This window comes from Netta rufina, assembly GCF_964035555.1.
Source record: "Netta rufina genome assembly, chromosome: 1".
In the NCBI taxonomy this organism is placed as follows: Eukaryota; Metazoa; Chordata; class Aves; order Anseriformes; family Anatidae; genus Netta; species Netta rufina.
In genome coordinates this window covers 149,567,480-149,587,465 of record NC_140123.1, presented here as the reverse complement: position 1 = coordinate 149,587,465, position 19,986 = coordinate 149,567,480, and the positions used below count along the sequence as shown (strand labels likewise).

General features: G+C 35.9%; 1 protein-coding gene across 2 annotated transcripts in view; it reads right to left on the bottom strand.

Moving 5' to 3' along the window:
• WASHC4 (WASH complex subunit 4) overlaps positions 1-19,986 on the bottom strand; it is a 42,037-nt gene that overhangs the window by 5,157 nt on the left and 16,894 nt on the right. Inside the window, exons 14-31 of one of the 2 annotated variants that reach the window (XM_084290966.1) lie at positions 19,048-19,174; positions 17,670-17,795; positions 17,004-17,111; positions 14,995-15,141; positions 14,780-14,859; positions 13,735-13,840; positions 12,856-12,972; positions 12,081-12,249; positions 11,787-11,941; positions 10,196-10,270; positions 9,291-9,395; positions 6,016-6,150; positions 5,118-5,226; positions 4,378-4,444; positions 3,556-3,642; positions 2,872-3,019; positions 1,177-1,273; positions 514-710 (exon numbers count right to left, since the gene is read on the bottom strand). In XM_084290966.1, the coding sequence (XP_084147092.1) occupies positions 514-710; positions 1,177-1,273; positions 2,872-3,019; positions 3,556-3,642; positions 4,378-4,444; positions 5,118-5,226; positions 6,016-6,150; positions 9,291-9,395; positions 10,196-10,270; positions 11,787-11,941; positions 12,081-12,249; positions 12,856-12,972; positions 13,735-13,840; positions 14,780-14,859; positions 14,995-15,141; positions 17,004-17,111; positions 17,670-17,795; positions 19,048-19,174 (2,155 nt within the window). The remainder of the gene's footprint in view (positions 1-513; positions 711-1,176; positions 1,274-2,871; positions 3,020-3,555; positions 3,643-4,377; positions 4,445-5,117; positions 5,227-6,015; positions 6,151-9,290; positions 9,396-10,195; positions 10,271-11,786; positions 11,942-12,080; positions 12,250-12,855; positions 12,973-13,734; positions 13,841-14,779; positions 14,860-14,994; positions 15,142-17,003; positions 17,112-17,669; positions 17,796-19,047; positions 19,175-19,986) is intronic. The other variant, XR_014618650.1, reaches the window with a different exon arrangement.

Below are 19,986 nucleotides of genomic sequence, written 5' to 3'. Positions count from 1 at the left end.
AACATCTGCAGATTTGTCCCATAACCCCTTCAAATGAAAAGCAAAATGAGAGAGACAGGCTTTTATATCTCAGATAGAACCTGAACTACTACACTTGAAAATTCAAGTGTATCTCTCTCCTGTTTGACAGCTGGTATACATCATTCAACTCAGTAATTCAGAGAATTAACACCCAAGCAACTGAGGGTTCACAGCCTTATGTTAAATTTCTTATAACTAAGATTTTACAAAAGTTATTAGCTCTTGATTTAAACATTTAGGTTTCAGTTGCATTTGATTTTTGTCAAGTGGACAAACTTCCAATCAAAAACTCAAATTCCTGACTCACACAAATATCACAAATGCTTATGACATCCCTTCAGATAGTACACCTCAAGTCTTAATTGTTTTGTTTTTTAACACTGTTGCTCTAGGCAATGCTTTATGTTGTTTGTTCTTGATAAGCTCCTTTAGAAACCAGCTCCCTGAACTGTGCTGAACTCAACACATAACAGAACTAGACCCATGCTATACCTGTAAGCAAACTTCCAGTCGCTTGTGAGTAAGGTTCATAGTTTGTAGTAGTTTTTCATCTTGATTAATGGACTGCACATTCTGTTGCTTAGCTACTGCTCTTATTTCCTTCACATACTTCTCTCTAACAGACTGGAACCAGTGCAGGGAATCAAACTCCTGGTACTGATCCAAAAGCTTCAGAATGTAAGCCACACCTATAGTAATTAACAAACCATGTGCCAAGTCAACATGCAATTTATAAAACATTTTGTGAATGTTATTAATGGATCAGTTTAAACTGATAATTTCCATGCAATTAGAATTTAAATTGCAATTTATTTACAATTAAATCTAATAGGAAAAAGAATCATAATAAAGAACAAGCTTTAATTTTTACAAGCCTCACAGCTTATCCAAAGACTTGCATGAATTCTGATCTGCTGAGACCTGCAGGCTTTGAAAGAAACCAGGGAGTACTGACATATGACAAAACTGGCTGCTGGCATAACCAATTATTCCATGCTTAAGAGATTCTGAACAAAATTGCCCCCAAGTCCACTGTGCTGCAGCCAAGACAATCCAAATTTACATTATGGGAACACACACATAAAAGACAAACTTTTCTTGCAAATATCCATTATGTTGGCTTACCTAACTGCTAGTCAGCAAGCTGAAACTTACCCATGGCAAAGCCATCATCAGTGAAAGCTGCTCCGGTTTTGTTCTTCTTATTCAACTTCTCCTTACAACTGATTGAATGCTCTACAAAATTGAGGGTCTGAAAGAGTGAAAAAAATGTCTCGGAGTCATCAGCAGACATAAAAAAACGATTCACATACTGACATGCTGTTAGATAGAAATATAATTCTATGCCACTATCTATGCTAATTGTGTCTCCGATCATGAGGAATTTTTTTTTTCTTTTTTTTTTAGAAAAATTTGTCCTTTTTCTAGAATTTTGGGGAAGAAAGTTAAGTTTTGGAAAACATTTGCATAAGTAAAAACATAAGGTACATCTGCTGTTCTTGTTAGACTATTACTTAGCAGTCTGTTGTTGATTAAAGGTAAACACTTACATAAATAAAGGATAATTAGAATAACCAGCATTCTTGGAAATCTTAAAGATAATGCACTGTAGCTTTAAAACAGTAGTATATCACTTTATTTAGAAATTTACAAAAAGACTTAGTCTTACACTTGCAATGATATTGAACAACAGATCCAGATAGTAGTATTAAGCAATGGGTGTGTGTCTGTATGCAGTAGCTACTCTGAGACATGTAAATCTGAGTACATTAACAATTTCTTAAAATCCTACAAAAACACTTTCAATTTAACTACACTGAAATGCGTTTCATTTTCATCAAATGATGGCATTTTCTTGAAACTGTTAATCAGAAAAATATCCACAAATTGGAATCAAAAAGAACAAAGTGTTTGCCTTAGCCTTTTACTGTCCTTCACTTCTATCACCATGACATACTCATCTTCTCAGTATTAACAAACTCTTGGCAAATATTTATCTGACATTCTAAAATTAGTTTCTAAAATGGTGTTCTGGTTTTGGCTGGGACAGTTAATTTTCTTCATAGTAGCTGATATAGGGTGGTGGTTTCAATTTAGAATGGAAATAACGTTGATAACACACTGCTGTTTTCACTGTTGCAAAGCGGCGTCTGCACAGAGTGAACAACTTTTCAGCTTCTGATGCTGCCCTGGGTGTGCACGAGACGCTGGGAAGGGCCAGAGCCAAAACAGCTGACCCCAAATGCCCAAACTCATGCAATGTTATGGTCCATAACACATGGTATCATGCTCAGCAACAGAAGCTGAGGGGAAAGGAGGAGGAGAGGGACACATTTGGAGTGACAGTGTTTGTCTTCCCAAGAAACTGTTACACATGATGAGCCTTGCTTTTCTGTAAGGAAACGCCTGCCTGCTGATGGAAAGTAGCAAGTAGATTCCTTGTTTGGTTTTGCTTGTGTGCACAGCTTTTGCTCTACCTATTGAACTGTCTTATGCTCTACCCAAGAGTTCTCGCAATTTTACCTTTGCAATTCTCTCCCCTCTCCCACTGTGGGGGGAGTGAAGGAGCAGCTGTGTGGTGCTGAGCTGTCTGCCAGGGTTAAACCACACCAAATGGGATGTTATACCTACCATGCAATTAATCTGTTTAGACCATTTAGGCCTTCAGATGGAACTGAAAAGAAAAACAAGGCTTTGGACAACTACCAGCAAAACAGTTCTCAACACAGTTCTACCCATAATCAGGGAAAAAAGCAAGACATGTTAATCAGTAGTCATAAACAAAGTATGGAAACAGAGACTTAGACTTTTTTTTTGTTAAGTATTGGTACAAACAATGAAAATACTAACCAGTGGGGGAACAATTATATAGAAGTTCCGCAAATGCATATTCTTTGGGCTGCGGAATTCAGGAGCAAAGACATCCACGAGCATTTTAAAGTATTCTGTTCCTTCTGCAAAGTTACGTGTGAGGTCACTGAGGACAGAGTCCAACTGCCTGCAAAGGATAAGCAATGTGTTACCTGTTTTCTGCTACAAGTTTGTTTACTTACTCGTCTCTCCAAGTAAAAATGCTCTCTTCACCCTTTGGCTACACCTACAACCCAGTATTCTGACCAGACAGTCCAAGATGACATGGACTCTACAACTACTTTCAATGATACCGTCTGATTTATTTTCCTCAAAAGTGTTCTATAGAATACTTGGTTTTGCTTCCCACCCCACCCCCAAAGCCCTGAATATTAAAAAAACAAAGATGTCAGACATGTGGTGAGAAACACTTGTTAGCCTTTAAATCACAAATACATTATCAAGAAACCAGATTCAGTAACAGGTCTCTTAGTACAAACGACACTTTATATTCATTTTTAAAACTGCTTATATTTTCTCTGCTTTTAACACATTTTTGCATAAAATTAGTTTAACTTAACACGTGTGCACACACAAGCAGCCAACAGTTGCATTTACAGCTTTAGAATTCTAACTCTCTCATCCCAACCCTGCCCCAGACCTCAAAGCAGGATATTAGGGTACCTTGCTGCTTTCTGCGTTTCTTCTGAGAGTCCTTCTTCTTTCACCAGCTCTTCAAAATTAACAATGTCTTCCAGATCAGGAACAAACCTGAAAACTTACTGTTTGTTAGGATTATCTTCACCTGGTTACGTTCACTGAAGTAGCTAACATAATTTATAGTATATTTAATTTAGCCTTCTGGGCTCAAACTACTTGTTTAAGTTTTATCTTATCTGCCATTCTATTCTCATCTGAGTCCTGTTAAATCCACTTCTAAATACACACAAAATTATTTATACTTCTTTTACCAGCCTACCAACTCCTTTCTCTAACACTTGTCCTTGATAACTATAAATTTATTAACATTTGCAAGAAAAACAACTATTTGTTGATACATAAAATCACTAGATCTTAATGACCTTATATACTTCTTTACATATAGATTGATGACTGTATCAAGAAAGTGTTAATTTCAATTTTAAGCTCTTCAGCATCAGTCCTATTTTTCTTTTAATGCACTTTCTTGAAGTGACTAACATCAGGAATTTCTTAATTATGAACTAATGACTTACATACACATTCTATTAATTATTTTCCAGTGTATTTGCATATAATTTTTTTGATTTTTGGTGTTTTAAGGCAACCATTGAGCAGGCCTAAATCCAGGCAGTATTTTTGATAATTCTACTTCAATGAAGGAATAAAAATGGATTTCTTAAATATTTAATCAAATAATAAATTTACGGCAAGTGGGTGAGAACCTTTTCAAGGGAACATCACCACAAATAGAGAGCAAAGGAATGAACAAGATAAAACAGAAAAATCAAGTATTTGTGGAAGTACCTAATTGCACTACTACAGCAGTGAAGTCCACCAGATCTTATCATTCGGACATAACCCATAGCATTGCCTTTAAAAACAAGAAAAAAAAAAACAGAAGGAATTTATAACTATTTAAATATATATACATGTATACACACATTTCAGCATTCCTACAAGCTCTGAAATGTGAATTAAAGTTTTCAAATGGTATTTCAGCTTTTAAAGCAGTTTCTTTGCAGAGTTAAAACAAAAAAAGATAAGACATTACATTGAAAACTGATGTCAAAAGATGATTACTCATCTGTATAGATGAGTAAAACACAAAATCATCATCTAGCAATGTTGAGCTCACTTGCATGATAGCCTAAGGGCCAAATAGCACAAAATCTTTCCTCCAGGCACGTTGAGTACATATAAGATCAGACCAGTCCTACACATCTGCAGTATCAATGGCCTTTTTCTGAAAAATGTCAAGAGTCTTTTACCAGGAAATATACTCAATCTGGATAAAAGTCACTTCCATAAAGAAAAGGAGAACCTAAAAGGAAACTGGGTTCTATGCAAGATGTAGATACATTTTAGATTACGACATGCAAGGCCCATTTCTGTGCCATTAGATAACAGTTTTGTTTTCCCTGGGTACAAGTGAAGCACTTTCCATCTGACTAGTTTTAGCCTGTGCTAAGAGTTCAGTTACAAGACTATGAAGACTTCTTCCATTTACTAACATTTATAAGATTGTCTTAGATAGTGTTTCATACCAATTTGACTTATGAGTTGTCTGAACTGGTCAAGGTAGCTCTGGCCATCTGGGGTTATTCCAAGTTTTCTGATCCCTCTGTTGAATTTATCTGCTCTTTCAAATGGATACTACAAGAAAAAATTATAGTAATTTATAAAAAAAACCCTGCCAAACCTTAACAAATTCTATTTTTATATCATGTCAATACTATTCTATTTGCAGTGCATCCCTACCTCACAGTGACAGCTTCAGCTTTTTTTTTTTAATTATACACCTGCCTGTTTCTATTAGTTTGTAAAAATCATTTGACAAGTCACTTCTACAAGATGAAAAATGAAATAAAAATGCTACTGTGAACAAGAAAGTATTCCTACAGGAAAAAAAAAAACATTTGGCATGTGAAGAAGCTGACAGCATATTTTACTGAAATACATCGAATGTCACATTTTTGAGAAATCAGTTTTCCAGCATAGGAAATCAGACCCTCGTCCTCAAAATTTGACTTACTTGAATAAATGTCCTATGTCCATATCATTTTGGATTCTACCTGAATCATTTTATTATTCAAAACTGATAGCAACTGTTTAGCATGATTAGAACATAAAGCTTAGAGCCTCTAATCAACCAGAAGTGCAGCAAATTAACGTTTTCAGGTCGCTTACAGAATACTTTTAATCAACTCCATAACATCAAAGAAAATATTCACGGAGGAAACAGAATGAAGCCAAACCACCCTGGGTACAGAAATTCAAAGCATTCTATTATGCTAGGACAAAAGCTTTCATTTTGCCTGGAATTATATGTTTAAATAATAGAAAAGTTGTTACATGTTATGCAGAGTTTAGTCCATCTTTAGTCATGTGAAAGAAGTGCTTCTTTCAGGCAGGTTACTCTCAATCCTTCAAAAATTACTATACCTTGTGATCATTTTGATCCTTGACTTCCCTGAAGAATCTGATGTCCTTGATAAGCCTGGATTTGATATGTTCATCATACATGAACTGGCTAAAAATATAAAATTTTTTCCTCAAAAACTGGTACGTGAAGTTAACCTAGAAAAAAAAAAAAAAGTCAAATCAAGAAAGTTGGCAGAGTAACACACACCTCTAGCGACCCCTGCTCTGTAGCTTCCAAAACAACTTGTATTTATAGTAATGTAACTTTGAAAAAAGGAATCTATTTCTCAGTTTATTTCATTTTGTTATTCTCAACTTATCTATTTCACTGCTTTAAAGCATTAAGAAAAAACCTTCTCCAGGAAGACCTACTGTCTTCCAGGAAGGGCACAGGGATCAAGGAACAGATTAGCTATTTCAATTCTATGACCTGCCCCAAACGGCCATTATTTTCTGTCTGGAATATCCTGTAACTGTCTTTTTGAAACAATGCAAGTATTTTAAGTTGAAAAGGGCATCAGACGTGCTCAACTTCCTCATTCTTCAAGTAATGGAATCTGCGTACTGTCCCAACATACCTTTTCACTTTCTCAAAATTTTCTAAAATCCTCTCCCATAAGATGCAAGTACACTTCCACCCTATGTATCTCATTTATTTCTCCTCTTTGCATAAAAAGCTTTAATGATGATCATACGTAAATAAAGCGGCAAAATCCACATCACTTGGAAATAAAGCAAGTAATAAGACAACTTTCTGAGTAACCAAAACCCCCATGATTAACTATTCCACTAACAAAATCATTCCCAGAAGAACAGTGCAAGGAAAGTTATTTCTCAAAGTGCAAGGAAGCATGAAAACCTTATGCTCCTCATCACTTGTGTAGCTGGTGCCATGCTCAAGGATTTGGCTTCAGTGATCGTGGATCTACCTTTGAGAAGCCATGTCTGCTGGGAGCTGATGGGATTCACCTGTCCATGAGGAGCAAGAGCTCTCTTGCCAACAAGCTGGCCCAACTTCTAAGAGAACTTTAAACTAAGCTTAGGAGGAGGAGGTGGAGTTTTGTGTAACAGAGAAGGCTGCTGATGTATTAGGAACAGGGAAACACGTGAAATGGAAGAGGAATTAAGGCTTGTTCCTCTAAAAAGGCAATGTCATAAACAGCCTGACTGAAGTGCATCTGTACCAATGCACACAGCACGCAAATGAGGGGAGTTGGAAGTCAGAGCAGTTAAAAAGCTGTGATCTAATTGTTATCACCGAAACTTCGCAGGACAAATCATATAATTGAAGCACTGCAATCCATGGCTATGAACTGTTCAGAAGGGACAAGCAAGGAAGGAGAGGCAGGGGGATTGTCTTCTACGTAACAAAAATCAAACGAACAAAAAAGATTGCAGAGAGCTGTCTGAGAAACAGTGATGAACAGGTAGAGAACTTGTAGGTGAAAATTAGAGGCCAAGTCAAAGGAAACCTCACGGGTGGCATTCATTACAGGCCACCCAGTCAAGGGGATGATGTTGATAAAGCTTTCTTTCTTCAACTACAGCAAGCACCACACTCGCAGGCTCTGATCCTTTTAGAGGACTAAAATCATCTTGACAACTGCTGCAAAAGCAGCACAGCAAGCTATAAGCAGTCCCTGAGATTCTTGGAACACGGAAACAAGATAGTTTCTTAATCCAGGTGATAAGATAGCCCAACCGGAAGAAAAGCATCTGTGGACCCACTGCTTATCAACACAAATGAGCTAATTAGAAAGGTCAAGATCTGGTACAGCCTGGGCATGCAGTGATCATGCCCTGGTGGAATTTAGGATCCAGAGGAATACGGGCCAGGCAAAGAGTAAAGTCAAGACCCTGAATTTTAGGAATACAAACTTTCAGTTCAAGGAATTAGCAGATGGGATCCACTGGGAAACTGCCCTCAGGGACAGAGGAGCAGAATAGAGCTGGCAGATGTTTAAAGACATTTTTCTGAGAGCACTAGAGCTCTTGATTCCCATTTTTAATTCCCGTCAGGCAAGATATGTCAGAGACCAGCATAGCTGAGTAAGGTCAAACTAAAGTTTAAGAAGGAAGTGCACAGCTCCCTCAGCCTGAAAGGAAAAGGCTCTGGGAAGACATTATTGTGACCTTTCAACATATAAAGAGAGCTTTTAAGAAAGATGGAGAAAGACTTTTTTTTTTTAATCAGATTGGTTTTAAATTGAAAGAGGGTAGATTTAGTTTAGATATCAGAAATTATTTATTTATTTTTAAAACGGTGAGGGTGGTGAGACACTGAAACAGGTAGTCCAGAGAAACTGTGGATATCCCATCTGTGGAAGTGTTCTAGGCCAGGCTGGATGGGGCTTTGAGCAGCCTGATCTAGTGAAGGATGTCCACATCCATGACAAGGGCACTGGATTAAATTATTTCTGATGGTACCTTCTAACACAAACCATTTTATGATTCTATTACTTCCACTTTTAAAATTACTTGCGAGTTAAATATTCAGCAAGTCCTCCCTCCCTTTTATTTTTAAATGGAGCCAGAAGAGATAAAAACAAAGCAGCAAAGAGGTAGAAAGAAGTTGAGCAGAAGACTTGAAATTACCAACCTGAAAAGAAACTAAACTGAACTTTGGCACTGTATCCAGATCTGAGGACCACAATGATAAACTCCTGCTGTAGTGAGCAAGCTGTGGGAAGTGCCCTCATTTAATGTGCAAAGAGGTGAATGCCTTCTACCAGTTAAAGTGACCATCTTCACTACGGATATTCAGCAAATTGTCATATATCTGCAGCTTTACTTCAAACACTCAAAAGCTGATGTTTAAGCTTAATGATTATAAGATCAACTTAAAATTAACATTTCATGTCTGCTAGATTTGCTTTAAGTACAGTAGGAGTATCTGCCTATTAAGCATCAATAAGCAGCAACTTAGGAATCAAAATATTCTGTTAGTTTATTAGTTTATTTTCATGTTTATTGAAGGTCACAGTCCTACCAGAACATCTGTATCTTATTAGATGTGTTTACAGATCCCTTCATCAACTTCTATGTAGCAACCAGAAGTGACAGAACTCCCAAGAGATTTTACAATAGGAATTTGTATTGTCCAAGAACTGATTTGCTTTTTTAATACTCAAAAACCATTATTTTCACATTACTAGAACTGCACAATCAAATAAGCCACTGGGAAATACAGGAGCTTGGATCATTCACTCATGCACTTAAGCCGTACACTTTTGTGCGCTATTAAGAAGGGGAATTGAGGAAAAGAATAATCCAACAAATATGCAAAATATACTCACCGTTGTGTTCATGATTCCTGTTCCATGAGTTCGAATTGAATTAGCAATGTGTCGAATATTAATAGTGTTCAAGTGCTTGTTATTACTAGTTCTTTCAATGAAGATCTGGAATAGGTGGTGGGGAAAAACATTATTTACCCTATATTAACCCTGTGATAAATTACCAATCTAGATAGCCCACACCCTGTTTCTGAGAACAAGCTAATAGGTGGTGATTAGGGAAAGAAAAAAAAAAAAAAAAAAAAAAGTATGCATACAATGAACTTCATCTAGTATGCTCCATCAGTTTCTAGAATGCTATGGTTCAACAATTCCAAGGCAGATGCTTCACCTGACCCTCATATTTATTGAGGCTATCCTCCAATGATTAGTCTAATCTCTTCTAGTACTGTTTGTACTTTTGGCCCTATTGTATATCATGGCAATGAGCTTCACTATCAAATTAGCTATTTAAGAAAAAGTACTTCCTTTTCTGTCTGAAAGTTGCTTATTTTCATAAAGTTGCCCTCATTTTTGCATCGAGAGAAACCAGTCATTCCCTGTACATATTCTCTGTATCATTCACTGTTTCCCAACTCCAATGACCCATCCTAAGATATCCTTTTTTCAAGCTGAAAAATCATTTATTTAACACGTCCTTATATAGCAACCAAACATCCCTGTTGCCTTCTTCTAGCTTCACTGGAGTTTTTGAGTTTGAGTGATCCTACTGGCACACAATACTCAAAACATACTTACCGAACATTTTCCAAGACATATCTACAGCAATTCCCAAAAATCAAGCAGCAGCAGCTACTTGACAGCTTATCACTGTGCATATTCAGCTTGGGTTACTATCTTATAAGTATAATCTGCAGTTCCCTTCAGACCAGAACCAATCCATAGAAGTATAGAATATATCTTACCTGATTATTCAGATTGTAAAGGTAGCGAGACACAAACACATGAATATTTCTCATGATTTCCAAAACATCCAGACCCTGAAACAATATTTTATATTGAGAATTTTTATCATAATAATTCTCAGGAACCACTGACATGCCTAAACACTAAGACATGAAAATACTATATTTGTGTATTTCTGTTACTTCAAAGCATTTTAGGAAACAAATGTTTTCCCTTTTCAAAATGAAGCATCTCTCCACAATTTTTATTTAAATGTGAGTTCAGCTCACATTTTAAATTTGCACTTCTGCCTGTTTTTGCTTCCAACTTCCCTTGAAAGCAAGGAATCCACAGGTCTATTCCACAAACACAAATTTTAAAAAAGAGAAATTGAGCCAACCTCAGATTTGAGAAGACAACTGTTGAGGCTTCTGCATACACACAGATTTCTATCGAGACTTAAGCAGCTAGCTACTTTTTGATGTCATTTTGCCCAATATGTCTAGAAGACTGGATTTTTTTTATTTACAATATCAGTTTGAAATTTGTTTTGGTTGATAATCCCTTGAACAAGTCCCTTTAGTATCACTGTGCACAGAGAGCATCCTGTTTTATCTATACACTCTATTTCCAAGAATTGTACCAGGACTTTGTGGGAGGTAGGGTGCACATGTGCACGCACATGCATTTTTGTTTTGAAGCTTATACCAGAACAAATGCTAGGAAACCAATGTTGTCAAATGATGCAAGTCTTTACAACAATGTAATGGCCAAACATTATTGGTGCTAGAAAGCCAAACCCAGAAACAGAAACCGTAATCCACAGTGCTTTTGTAGCAAGAAGTAGCTGGAGTTCTTAGTTCAATGCTGTCTTTCAACTTTGGAAGGAAGAGCCATCATGAACATTAGAAAAAGAGGCTGTATCTCTAAGAGCTTTCAACAGTATGCTAACTCAAATAATGAAGCTAACAGTCTAAAACATCCAAGATACTAAAGTTCTCAAAGGAAAGTCTTCAGAAACATGATTTGTATTTCTTTTACACTCATGCTATAAACAGTGAATACCTTTACCATTAACTTGATGAAACTGTAACTTTACTGTGTACGTAACCTTAGTTCAAAGTTTCTCTGAGTCATGCTACTATTAAGCTAAGCAGGGATCTCCTGAAGTCCTTGATAGCCACCTTGTGAAACCATTTCACTAACAAGAACCTGCTGAGAAGCAAGCAATAAAAACTGGGAAGAGACCTTTCTACACTTAACAATTGTCATATTGCAGATGTATTATTTGTCAAAGTGTTGATATTGGAATTTTAAGAAAGTGTTCTGACTTTGTACATCTGACTTAATTTTAGTTAAGTATGATGTTAAAAATAAATGATAACCTTTAGCTTTGAATTTAACTGGCCAACATGAATTTAACTGGCAGCATTGTTAAGCATCTTCAAAGACAGATCCTGTTTCAGAAGCTATCCAGAAATTAAAGGCCATTTATTCCCCAAACTTTTTTCTGTTCTCAGGGGCTTTAATTCCATTGTCTCAATCTTTTGAACAGTGAGCAAATACGATAGTGTAATGGAACAAGTGATACTCATCCAGTGGATACTGTACCTGTTCCAGAGTCTGACTGGGAAGATGTGCTTCAGTCATACTTAAACCATAGCGCTGAGTTGCTAGGTTTCTCATCTCACTATAGGTAGCCCAATCATGTAAAGCCACAGTTGTTAAGTTGTAGAAGGTCTTGTCCAAATAGTGAGTTACATAAGCTGTAAACACATAAAAGGATGAACTAAAATAATCATTCCAGTTTAGTTAGGGAAGTGTGCTTTACTGTATCATTTTACTTCTTTCCAAAGTATAAAAGAGATGAAAGTTATGGGATAAAGAAAACGTATAACCACTCACCTTTTATGTCAATGAATCGATTGAAAAAACGTATCGGGTTGAGAAAGAAGAAGTGAGCTAGATCCTTCATACCAACTCTGAAGGGATTTCTGTCATCCAGTTTTAGGTGCGTATGAACCGACAAGCGCAGATCCTTTTCTATCTCCTTACATAATTTGTCCAGCAAGTGCTATTCAGAGAGATTAAAAATAAAATCATATTCAGTGCCTACCTGCAGAGCTCTGTTAACAGAATTAACATCTCTTTTCAAATATGTTCTCAGAGCTTTCTTCTCATCTCAAGAAGAATGATTTAGGGCTATCTGCCTAGATAATAAGACCTCATTCAGCAACTTGCCACAGAATATGCAATATTTGTTTCTGAACTAGTCAAACAAGAAGAGTTGTTCAAAGGTTAAAACCGAAGACTTGGGAAATCTGAATTCACATTTTTCTCTCTGCCAAACATTATTTATAATTCTAGATAGTGAGTCACTATAGAGGACACCTACATTTACAGAGCCTCTGATTCTAAAAGCCATGCATACATACCAAAAGCTGATTTGACAAAATGCAAGTCTGTCTGCAGTATTATGTTCCTAACCAACACAGATACCATTAATAACGTCCTAAATATTCAAGACAGTAAGTGATAATTTTCTTATTTATTTCAATAGTTCACACCACCTCAAGGTTGCAAAGCTATTTTTATACATTACGTCATGTCTGCTACAGTAGACACTGGCCTAAAACATTCTCCATTGCATTACCCTTCATTTCCATTTTAAATAAATTACCTCATTGAGCACTTCCATGATTTCTTTATCATAGCATTCCAGAAGCACCTCATAAGATTCCAAGTGCCTCGCATGCATCATAGCAGGTACACAGTCCCTCAGTGCACTAAACATATACTGAAATAAAAATTAAAAAGCTTTTATGCTTAACCAACAGATTGACAGACATATCAACATCTCAAATAGTTTGTGTTCAAAGCTAACAGACAATTTAAAATCATTAGTCTTCCACTTTCATCAAAACCAGACTTCACTTACTACTAAAGCTCCCTGGACTTAACACGCTTATCTGAAGTACTTAGCTGTTGCTGATCCATTCACTGGAAGGCCATAATTATTAGCCATTTCATCTTAAATGATCTGTACTATACTCATAGTGTAATTGACTATGGCATGCACCATACTGGATCAGATAATTGATTTTATCAGGATTAGTATGATAAAGCATGATTCACTGCTACAGAAAAATAGGGAATGAGAAATGTAGGGTGGAAGAAGCTACACGACAACTATCCCACACAACATCACTGAACGTGATGTTAAATGCTTTAGAAATACTTAACCACAACTGCAAACAAGGACTTAAAATGTTCAAGTCTCGCCAAAAAAAAGTGTTAATTTCAGATTAAAATGAACAAAGAACAGATGAACAGGGAGGCAGACAGTAAGAGAGATTTTTACAGCAGTCTAACAGAAATACTTTCTTTAGACATAGAACAAAGACTGTTTTTATATCCTCCAGACTGAGAAGAAATTTCTGCATCAGAAGTTACTCATCTGGGATTTTTTGGGGGTTCTATTTTTTTCCCCTAAGATTTGCAGACTGAGCTTTTCCCTTTCCTCCCGTGAATCCCTCCCACTACTAACATTATTACTTACATGCAGTCTAGCAGAATCAACTGCGTTTTCATACACATCATCTAAATAGATTGGAAAGACTGCTCGATGCCAGTACAAGAAACAACAGTCACATTGTGCTCGAACTCTAGAATACAAGATTACTAATTAGACAAAGAACTGGAAGAAGCCATTCTTCTAACACAGTGATATGTATTTTAGTGTGTTTAAAGACAACTGCTCTTCAAGCCTAAGTTTTACATGTTTATTTTAATGTTCCAGATGCAACGTACTTCAAAGCAAAGTTCTTGAATAAAGGTATTCAGCACTTCAGTTTTCCATTAGCCTATTTAGAAACAAAGCACCCCTGGTTTAGAAACAAGGTTTAGTCAGGCTATAAAAAAAATAAATAGTTACTCTACAGCAAAATCCTAACTAATTATTTTCTTATTGCATGCTATGAATAGCCTAGAAGTTGAATGTATATTCTAAGCTTCTTCTGTAGCCAAAAAATGAGAAACAAGCCCTTCTTTACAGAACTTGTGTGCAATACTTATCTCAGTAGTTTTTCCCACAAGTTATCCACTGGTGATGTTTGTTGTTCTCCATAAAATATGCATGTAACAGATACTCACCTGGCTTTCAGACACCTAACGTTACTTTACTTGAGTGCCCCTAAAACTACACTCACAGTGGAAAAAAAGGCCTAGTGGTTTCAAAAGCTACTCTACACGTACGTGCACTTACATTAACATTTATGAACAACTCTGATGATCAGTTAATCAGAGCTCAGGTTAAGAGGAGGACTTTAGCTTAACATAAAGCCTAGCTCTCTACATGTCTCAGGAAGTGACAGAATTTCAAAGTGGTCAAAGTATTATTACCTAACTCAACTTGCACTTCCTACCCAAAGATTACCAAGTTTCAGGTTTAGCTACGGAATTCTTTTTGTTCATCCCTGGTTTACAATACATATAAAAATCATGACCAGCATGCAGCTACCAGAGTTTGCAATTTGCACAAAGACCACCCAGCTCCCCCCATGACACTACATCGCCTCCAATATATACCATGTGCCACTGCTTACCGCTCTGTAAGTTCACTGATCAAGTCTAATTTTTTCAGAACTAACTGAAGGGGAAGGAGTTCTTCATCTTTAAAAGTTTTCTGTTTAAAAGAAAAAGATGACAAATCTTATACATATATATTTTTTAATAAGATACTACGGTTGAAGGTCTTTTCCAACCTAAACGTTTCTATGATTCTAAATAAGTGAAGGTCTGGAACAATTGTGGCACTTACCATCTGTGTTCCCACACTCAGTGCAAGGGAAACAATTAGTCGTCTCTGTTTTGTACTCGGCCCATTCAGGGTGTTCTCAGCCAACACCAAAGCAGAAAGGACATCCAGGCGCTGCTCACTGTACTTTTTATCAGAAATGACTCTTTTCTTGATGACAGAAAGACACAGAAATTCAGAGAAAAGTTAGCTAAGCCCAAAAGCAATATCTTACCTGTTATTCTCAAAGTTTATAGATTTGTCATAAATTGAGTATTTCTGAAAACAAATTAGATTTTATGAACACAGCTAACTGAATCCAGATTAACTCCTTCTGTCAATTCAGTGGTATTATCTATCTACAAGTTTGGAATATGCACAGTTCAGCATGAACATGGGTCTGGTCATATTACTATAGAAACACTGCATAAACTGCATGCCAATTTTTGTTCTAACATACACTTAAGGTTTAATTCATTTACTTAAAAGTAGTAGCTTCCTATTGTTAGTAAAAATTAAAAAAATACAATTTATGGAAAAGAGACAAAAGATGTATAAATGTGGTAATAATGATAACTTCTGATTTTCTACAAGTTCTAGTTTATCAGAGAGACAACATGCCAAAAAAATCATGTTAAAAAATGCAGGGAGCCAAGTCTTCTGGCTAAGTTGATCTCTCAGATTTATTCATGAGTAGCAGCATTATTCAGAAGAGGCACAGCTTCACGAGAGTTAAATACTATTCCAACTTTAATCAAGTGTGCTCAACGTGAAACTCCTACCCCTCAATGCTAAAGCTATGCAAAGTATATGCCTTAGACCTTTACTCAACTTTGTCATCTGCTAAACACATATCTAAGTACAGCAGATAAAAAAAAGATTAGTTCTTATTATCTCTTCTGTTTGCCAGCATTTGCCGGTTACATATTTTCTGAGAAGGAAAGTAGTCAAAATATCAAGATCTGTTCACAAATCTGTTCCCTTTGATATCCACTCACAAGTATCAACATATTTCTATGCATTTAAAAATAATTTGTAATGCAATTACATATATAATTTGCAAAGGTTATGAAGTTATCTGTACACACAAACTGTTTCTTTGAAGACATGCAGTTTTTTTTTTAGCAGCTTTGAAGTTTTGAACTTCTTTAGTTGATGTTATTCCTGATATACATATCAGCTTTTTTGAAGTAAAGTTTTATTTTTTGGCTTACACCAGAAAATGTGGAACTGCCAGACAAATGGAGATCATAGCCAAATTTCAAACACATCAAACAAGTTTCCTAACTAAAGAAATATACTGTTAAAATTGCAATCTCTGTGTGAACGAAATCAAAACAAAAACAAAGTTTTATAGCTGCACTGATATCAGTGCCATACCTCCTTTGTAATTTGGCTACTGAACACAATGAAAGAACAAAATCAGCAATACATCAGAAGAAGTAAAAAATAAAAACTCATTTTCCCTTTTACCCTAAATTCAGAAATACACGAGCTGATAAACAAAATATGTGTGAAACTAATTATATCTTCCTGTAAACAAAATATGTTCTTATTATGGTATGTCACAACCATAAGCTGTTTCACCTCACTGAGAGAAATATTGAATTTATGCCCATATTAGAGCCCTGTAGGCCACCATATATTAACCACTTGTATTTTGCCATGTGGACAAAGATTTCAATAAGTAACAGCCTGCTTGCTTGGATCTAAAACAGATTGCTTTTAGAATATGATTCAGAAAGGAGGTTACAAGAGGTCAGGCTGAAAATCACTAGAAATAAACATGGAAAAGAACACGACAGGGATACAACAAGAGATATAGCAGCTGAGAAGAAGAGAGAACCCCTACTTGATCATAAAATAGATAGCCATAGTCTATGTTGTAAGGTTTAAGGCAAACCTATGACTTACTGGAAAGTTTAGATATCTATCATTTTTGCCAAACCAAGAAAAATACTTTAAGTTGAAATTAAGATTTCAATAAAAAAAACACTTAGCTTATAACAACTATTAGAATTTGAGTTACATACCTTGGCTACAGAGATAGAGTGAAGAGCCTGATACTGTAGATGCTGAGCAATGTGTGTCACAGAATCTGCCACAACCATACTTCTTCGGTAAAACATGTGTTCTATTGCCTTAAGTCAATGCCAAAACACAATAGTTGATGTAGTTACCAAAACTGTTGCCGCTAGAATTTGCATTTATCCCAGCTAACTCATCCACACTGCAAATACAGACTCTTTACACTTGCAGTATACTGTCAGTAGCCATTAACTGTCACAGAAATTGAGAAAATCAAACTATTCAAGAGCGCGAAGAAGTTTTGTGGTTTTGTTTAGTGCTTTCTTTTTTATTATTATAAATAATCCAATTCTGTTCAACGTAATTTTATAAAGGAATCCCAAAACAGAGTATTTCCTTTTTAGAAAAAGAAGAAGCAGAATACACCGACTAAGGAAACTGGTTAGAAGTTACATAAATCAGTTCTGTCTCCCAAACCTTCTGTTCTCTATTCAAAACCAGTCTTGAACAAGAAGCCACACAAAAGCACTTCCCCTTTCAGGTTCCCCACTCCACCATTTTCACAAACATCCCCACCTTTTTTTTTCCATTTTTAAAGTACATTGTGATGTTTGATCAAAGTTCCCTGTGACAACCTACATGAAATCAACAGTTTTCACTCTGTGACCTACCTTCAGAAGTTCCACAAGCCTGCACAGAGCTTTCACTGAGGTTTTGGTCATAGGCTTTTGCATTGACATGTAGAGATTCATTGTAGTTTTAATGATGGTGCTAAGACTGTATGCATAAAGAAAACCCTAAAAATAAAGTAAGACAGGGAAAAAGAAACAAATATTTTTACAATATACCAAGTAAGTCCTCTCTGTTTTCCTTCATACATGCCAGATAACTAACTTTTGCCTCTAATAGAGAGAGAATCACTCCATCTAAGCAACAAGCCTGGGATCTCAAACCTGAATAAGACCTTTTTTTAATCAGGTAGACATTACAAACCTTCCCAGGAGTCAGTAAAGCACCTGGTCATTAACCTCTCCTACAGTCATTCAAATTAAACATAGGTCAGTGAATTAATTAATCGCCTGAAAGGTCTAACTATCACAAAAACTAAAACTTTCATAGAATAAATCCACCAGCAGTATTTACACAGTTCCATACACTTTCTAAATAGAATTGTCCATCCCACAATAAAATAAAAAAAATCCTACACCTTTTCCAAGTTTGCCAAGCTTAAAAATCACTGTTGACCATGTATAGGAAGACAAAAATCATAATCAACTTACTTCAAAGGAAAAGTTGTAACAACAACAAAAAAAAGACTAGGAAAAGGCAAGTGGTCTAGGAAACTCAATTTGCTACAGAGACAACCTTACAAGTCCATTGCAAGTAATTCAAATATAAGAGAGACACATCCTAGTACATATGTGTCTTTGGATACGGAAGATCCAGGATCATGCTTCTATCATGTGCCTATTCACATCAGATTTCTGTCAGGCAGACAGATGCATAACAAAACTAGCAAAAAATAAGTAAGATGCATCTTACATCAAGACTACATGCTGTTAGGAGGCCCAAAAGAAAACCAGCTACCTCAGTACATAGTGAGATTCTTGCAAAGTACCACCAATAGGCAAAGCACAATGAAACAACATAAAACCTTTTACTGGAGGAACGTACTGTGCTAAATAAAGCCAAAGTACACACTGTTTCAGCCCAATTTATACACCTCCTGACTGACTCAAAAGGAAAAATAACACCTTTACTACAAAGAAAATGAAGCCTTCTAGATTTCCTAAGAGAAAATTTCAAAATTTTAAGCATTGAATATTTAGTCAATTTGTTTTCCCCCATGTGCCTTGTAGAAAACACCTTTTACAGATTTACTCAGAAGAATATCAACCAGACATTTCAAGCTTTAGAAGAATTCCCAGATTGTGCACTAACACACAGATAACCACAGCATTTCTGTAATTTATTTTAAAGTTCAACAGCTTGCAAGAAAACATCTTTTTGGTATTGTTTTTTGTATCAAAATATTAAAAGACTGCACACCTGAATGAAGACATTACAGCGGTTAGAAAGATCTTCAGCAAACTTATCCATGCGTTGCTCCTTCGACAAGATGGATTCCATTTTTGTCATCCATGAGCTCACAAAGACATAATATGACTGCATATCTCTGGAGAAGGAAACAAAGAATGTTTTTCACTTCAAATAAAAAGAGTATGAGAATTTTTTCCTTTCAAAGCCTGAATTCTTCTATGGGAAATATATTGCATTTCAGTAATAAGAGTTCAGTCCTCAGAGTAGTAATTTCTCCATTCTCAAAAATATCTGAACATCATATTCACTTATGTTTTCATTCTCAGTAGATAAGGATTAGTCTAGCCATTACATCTGTACAAGCATACCCCAAGAGTCAAAATCTTGTATAATCCATTCTTTCAAGAGACAAATGGCCCCCTGAGTAGTACATACCATACTACTTTAAATTAGCACAGTAAATAAAAGTGCTAGAAAATGCTTTCAAACACCAGACAAAACAGTCCTCCACAAGTTGCAAGTTTTTCCTCAAAGTTTGAATTTGGAATATACAGAACTTGTCATTATATCAATGCCAGACTGGACTGCTCTTGAATAACATACTTCTCCAGAAGATCATCTGTTTTGATTACACTAGATATAATATTTAAATTGAGATCACTTTTAAAACTGCTATTTATTCCACAGTACAGAACGTTGACACTGCAATACAATATACAGTAGCAGTTACAACAGAAATGTACTTAGGTCATTGATAAGTGTCAAAAATTACTCATTAATAAGTGCTCATATTTAAGGGAACAGTTATCAAAGGCAGTGGAAGAACTTGTTAAAAAAAAAAAAAACAACAAAAAAACACAAGTAGTAGTTACCAGCAGAATTCAAACGAGCAGATGAAAAAAAATTGATTTATTATAATGTCCTCAAAATGACTGTGAATACCCAGAT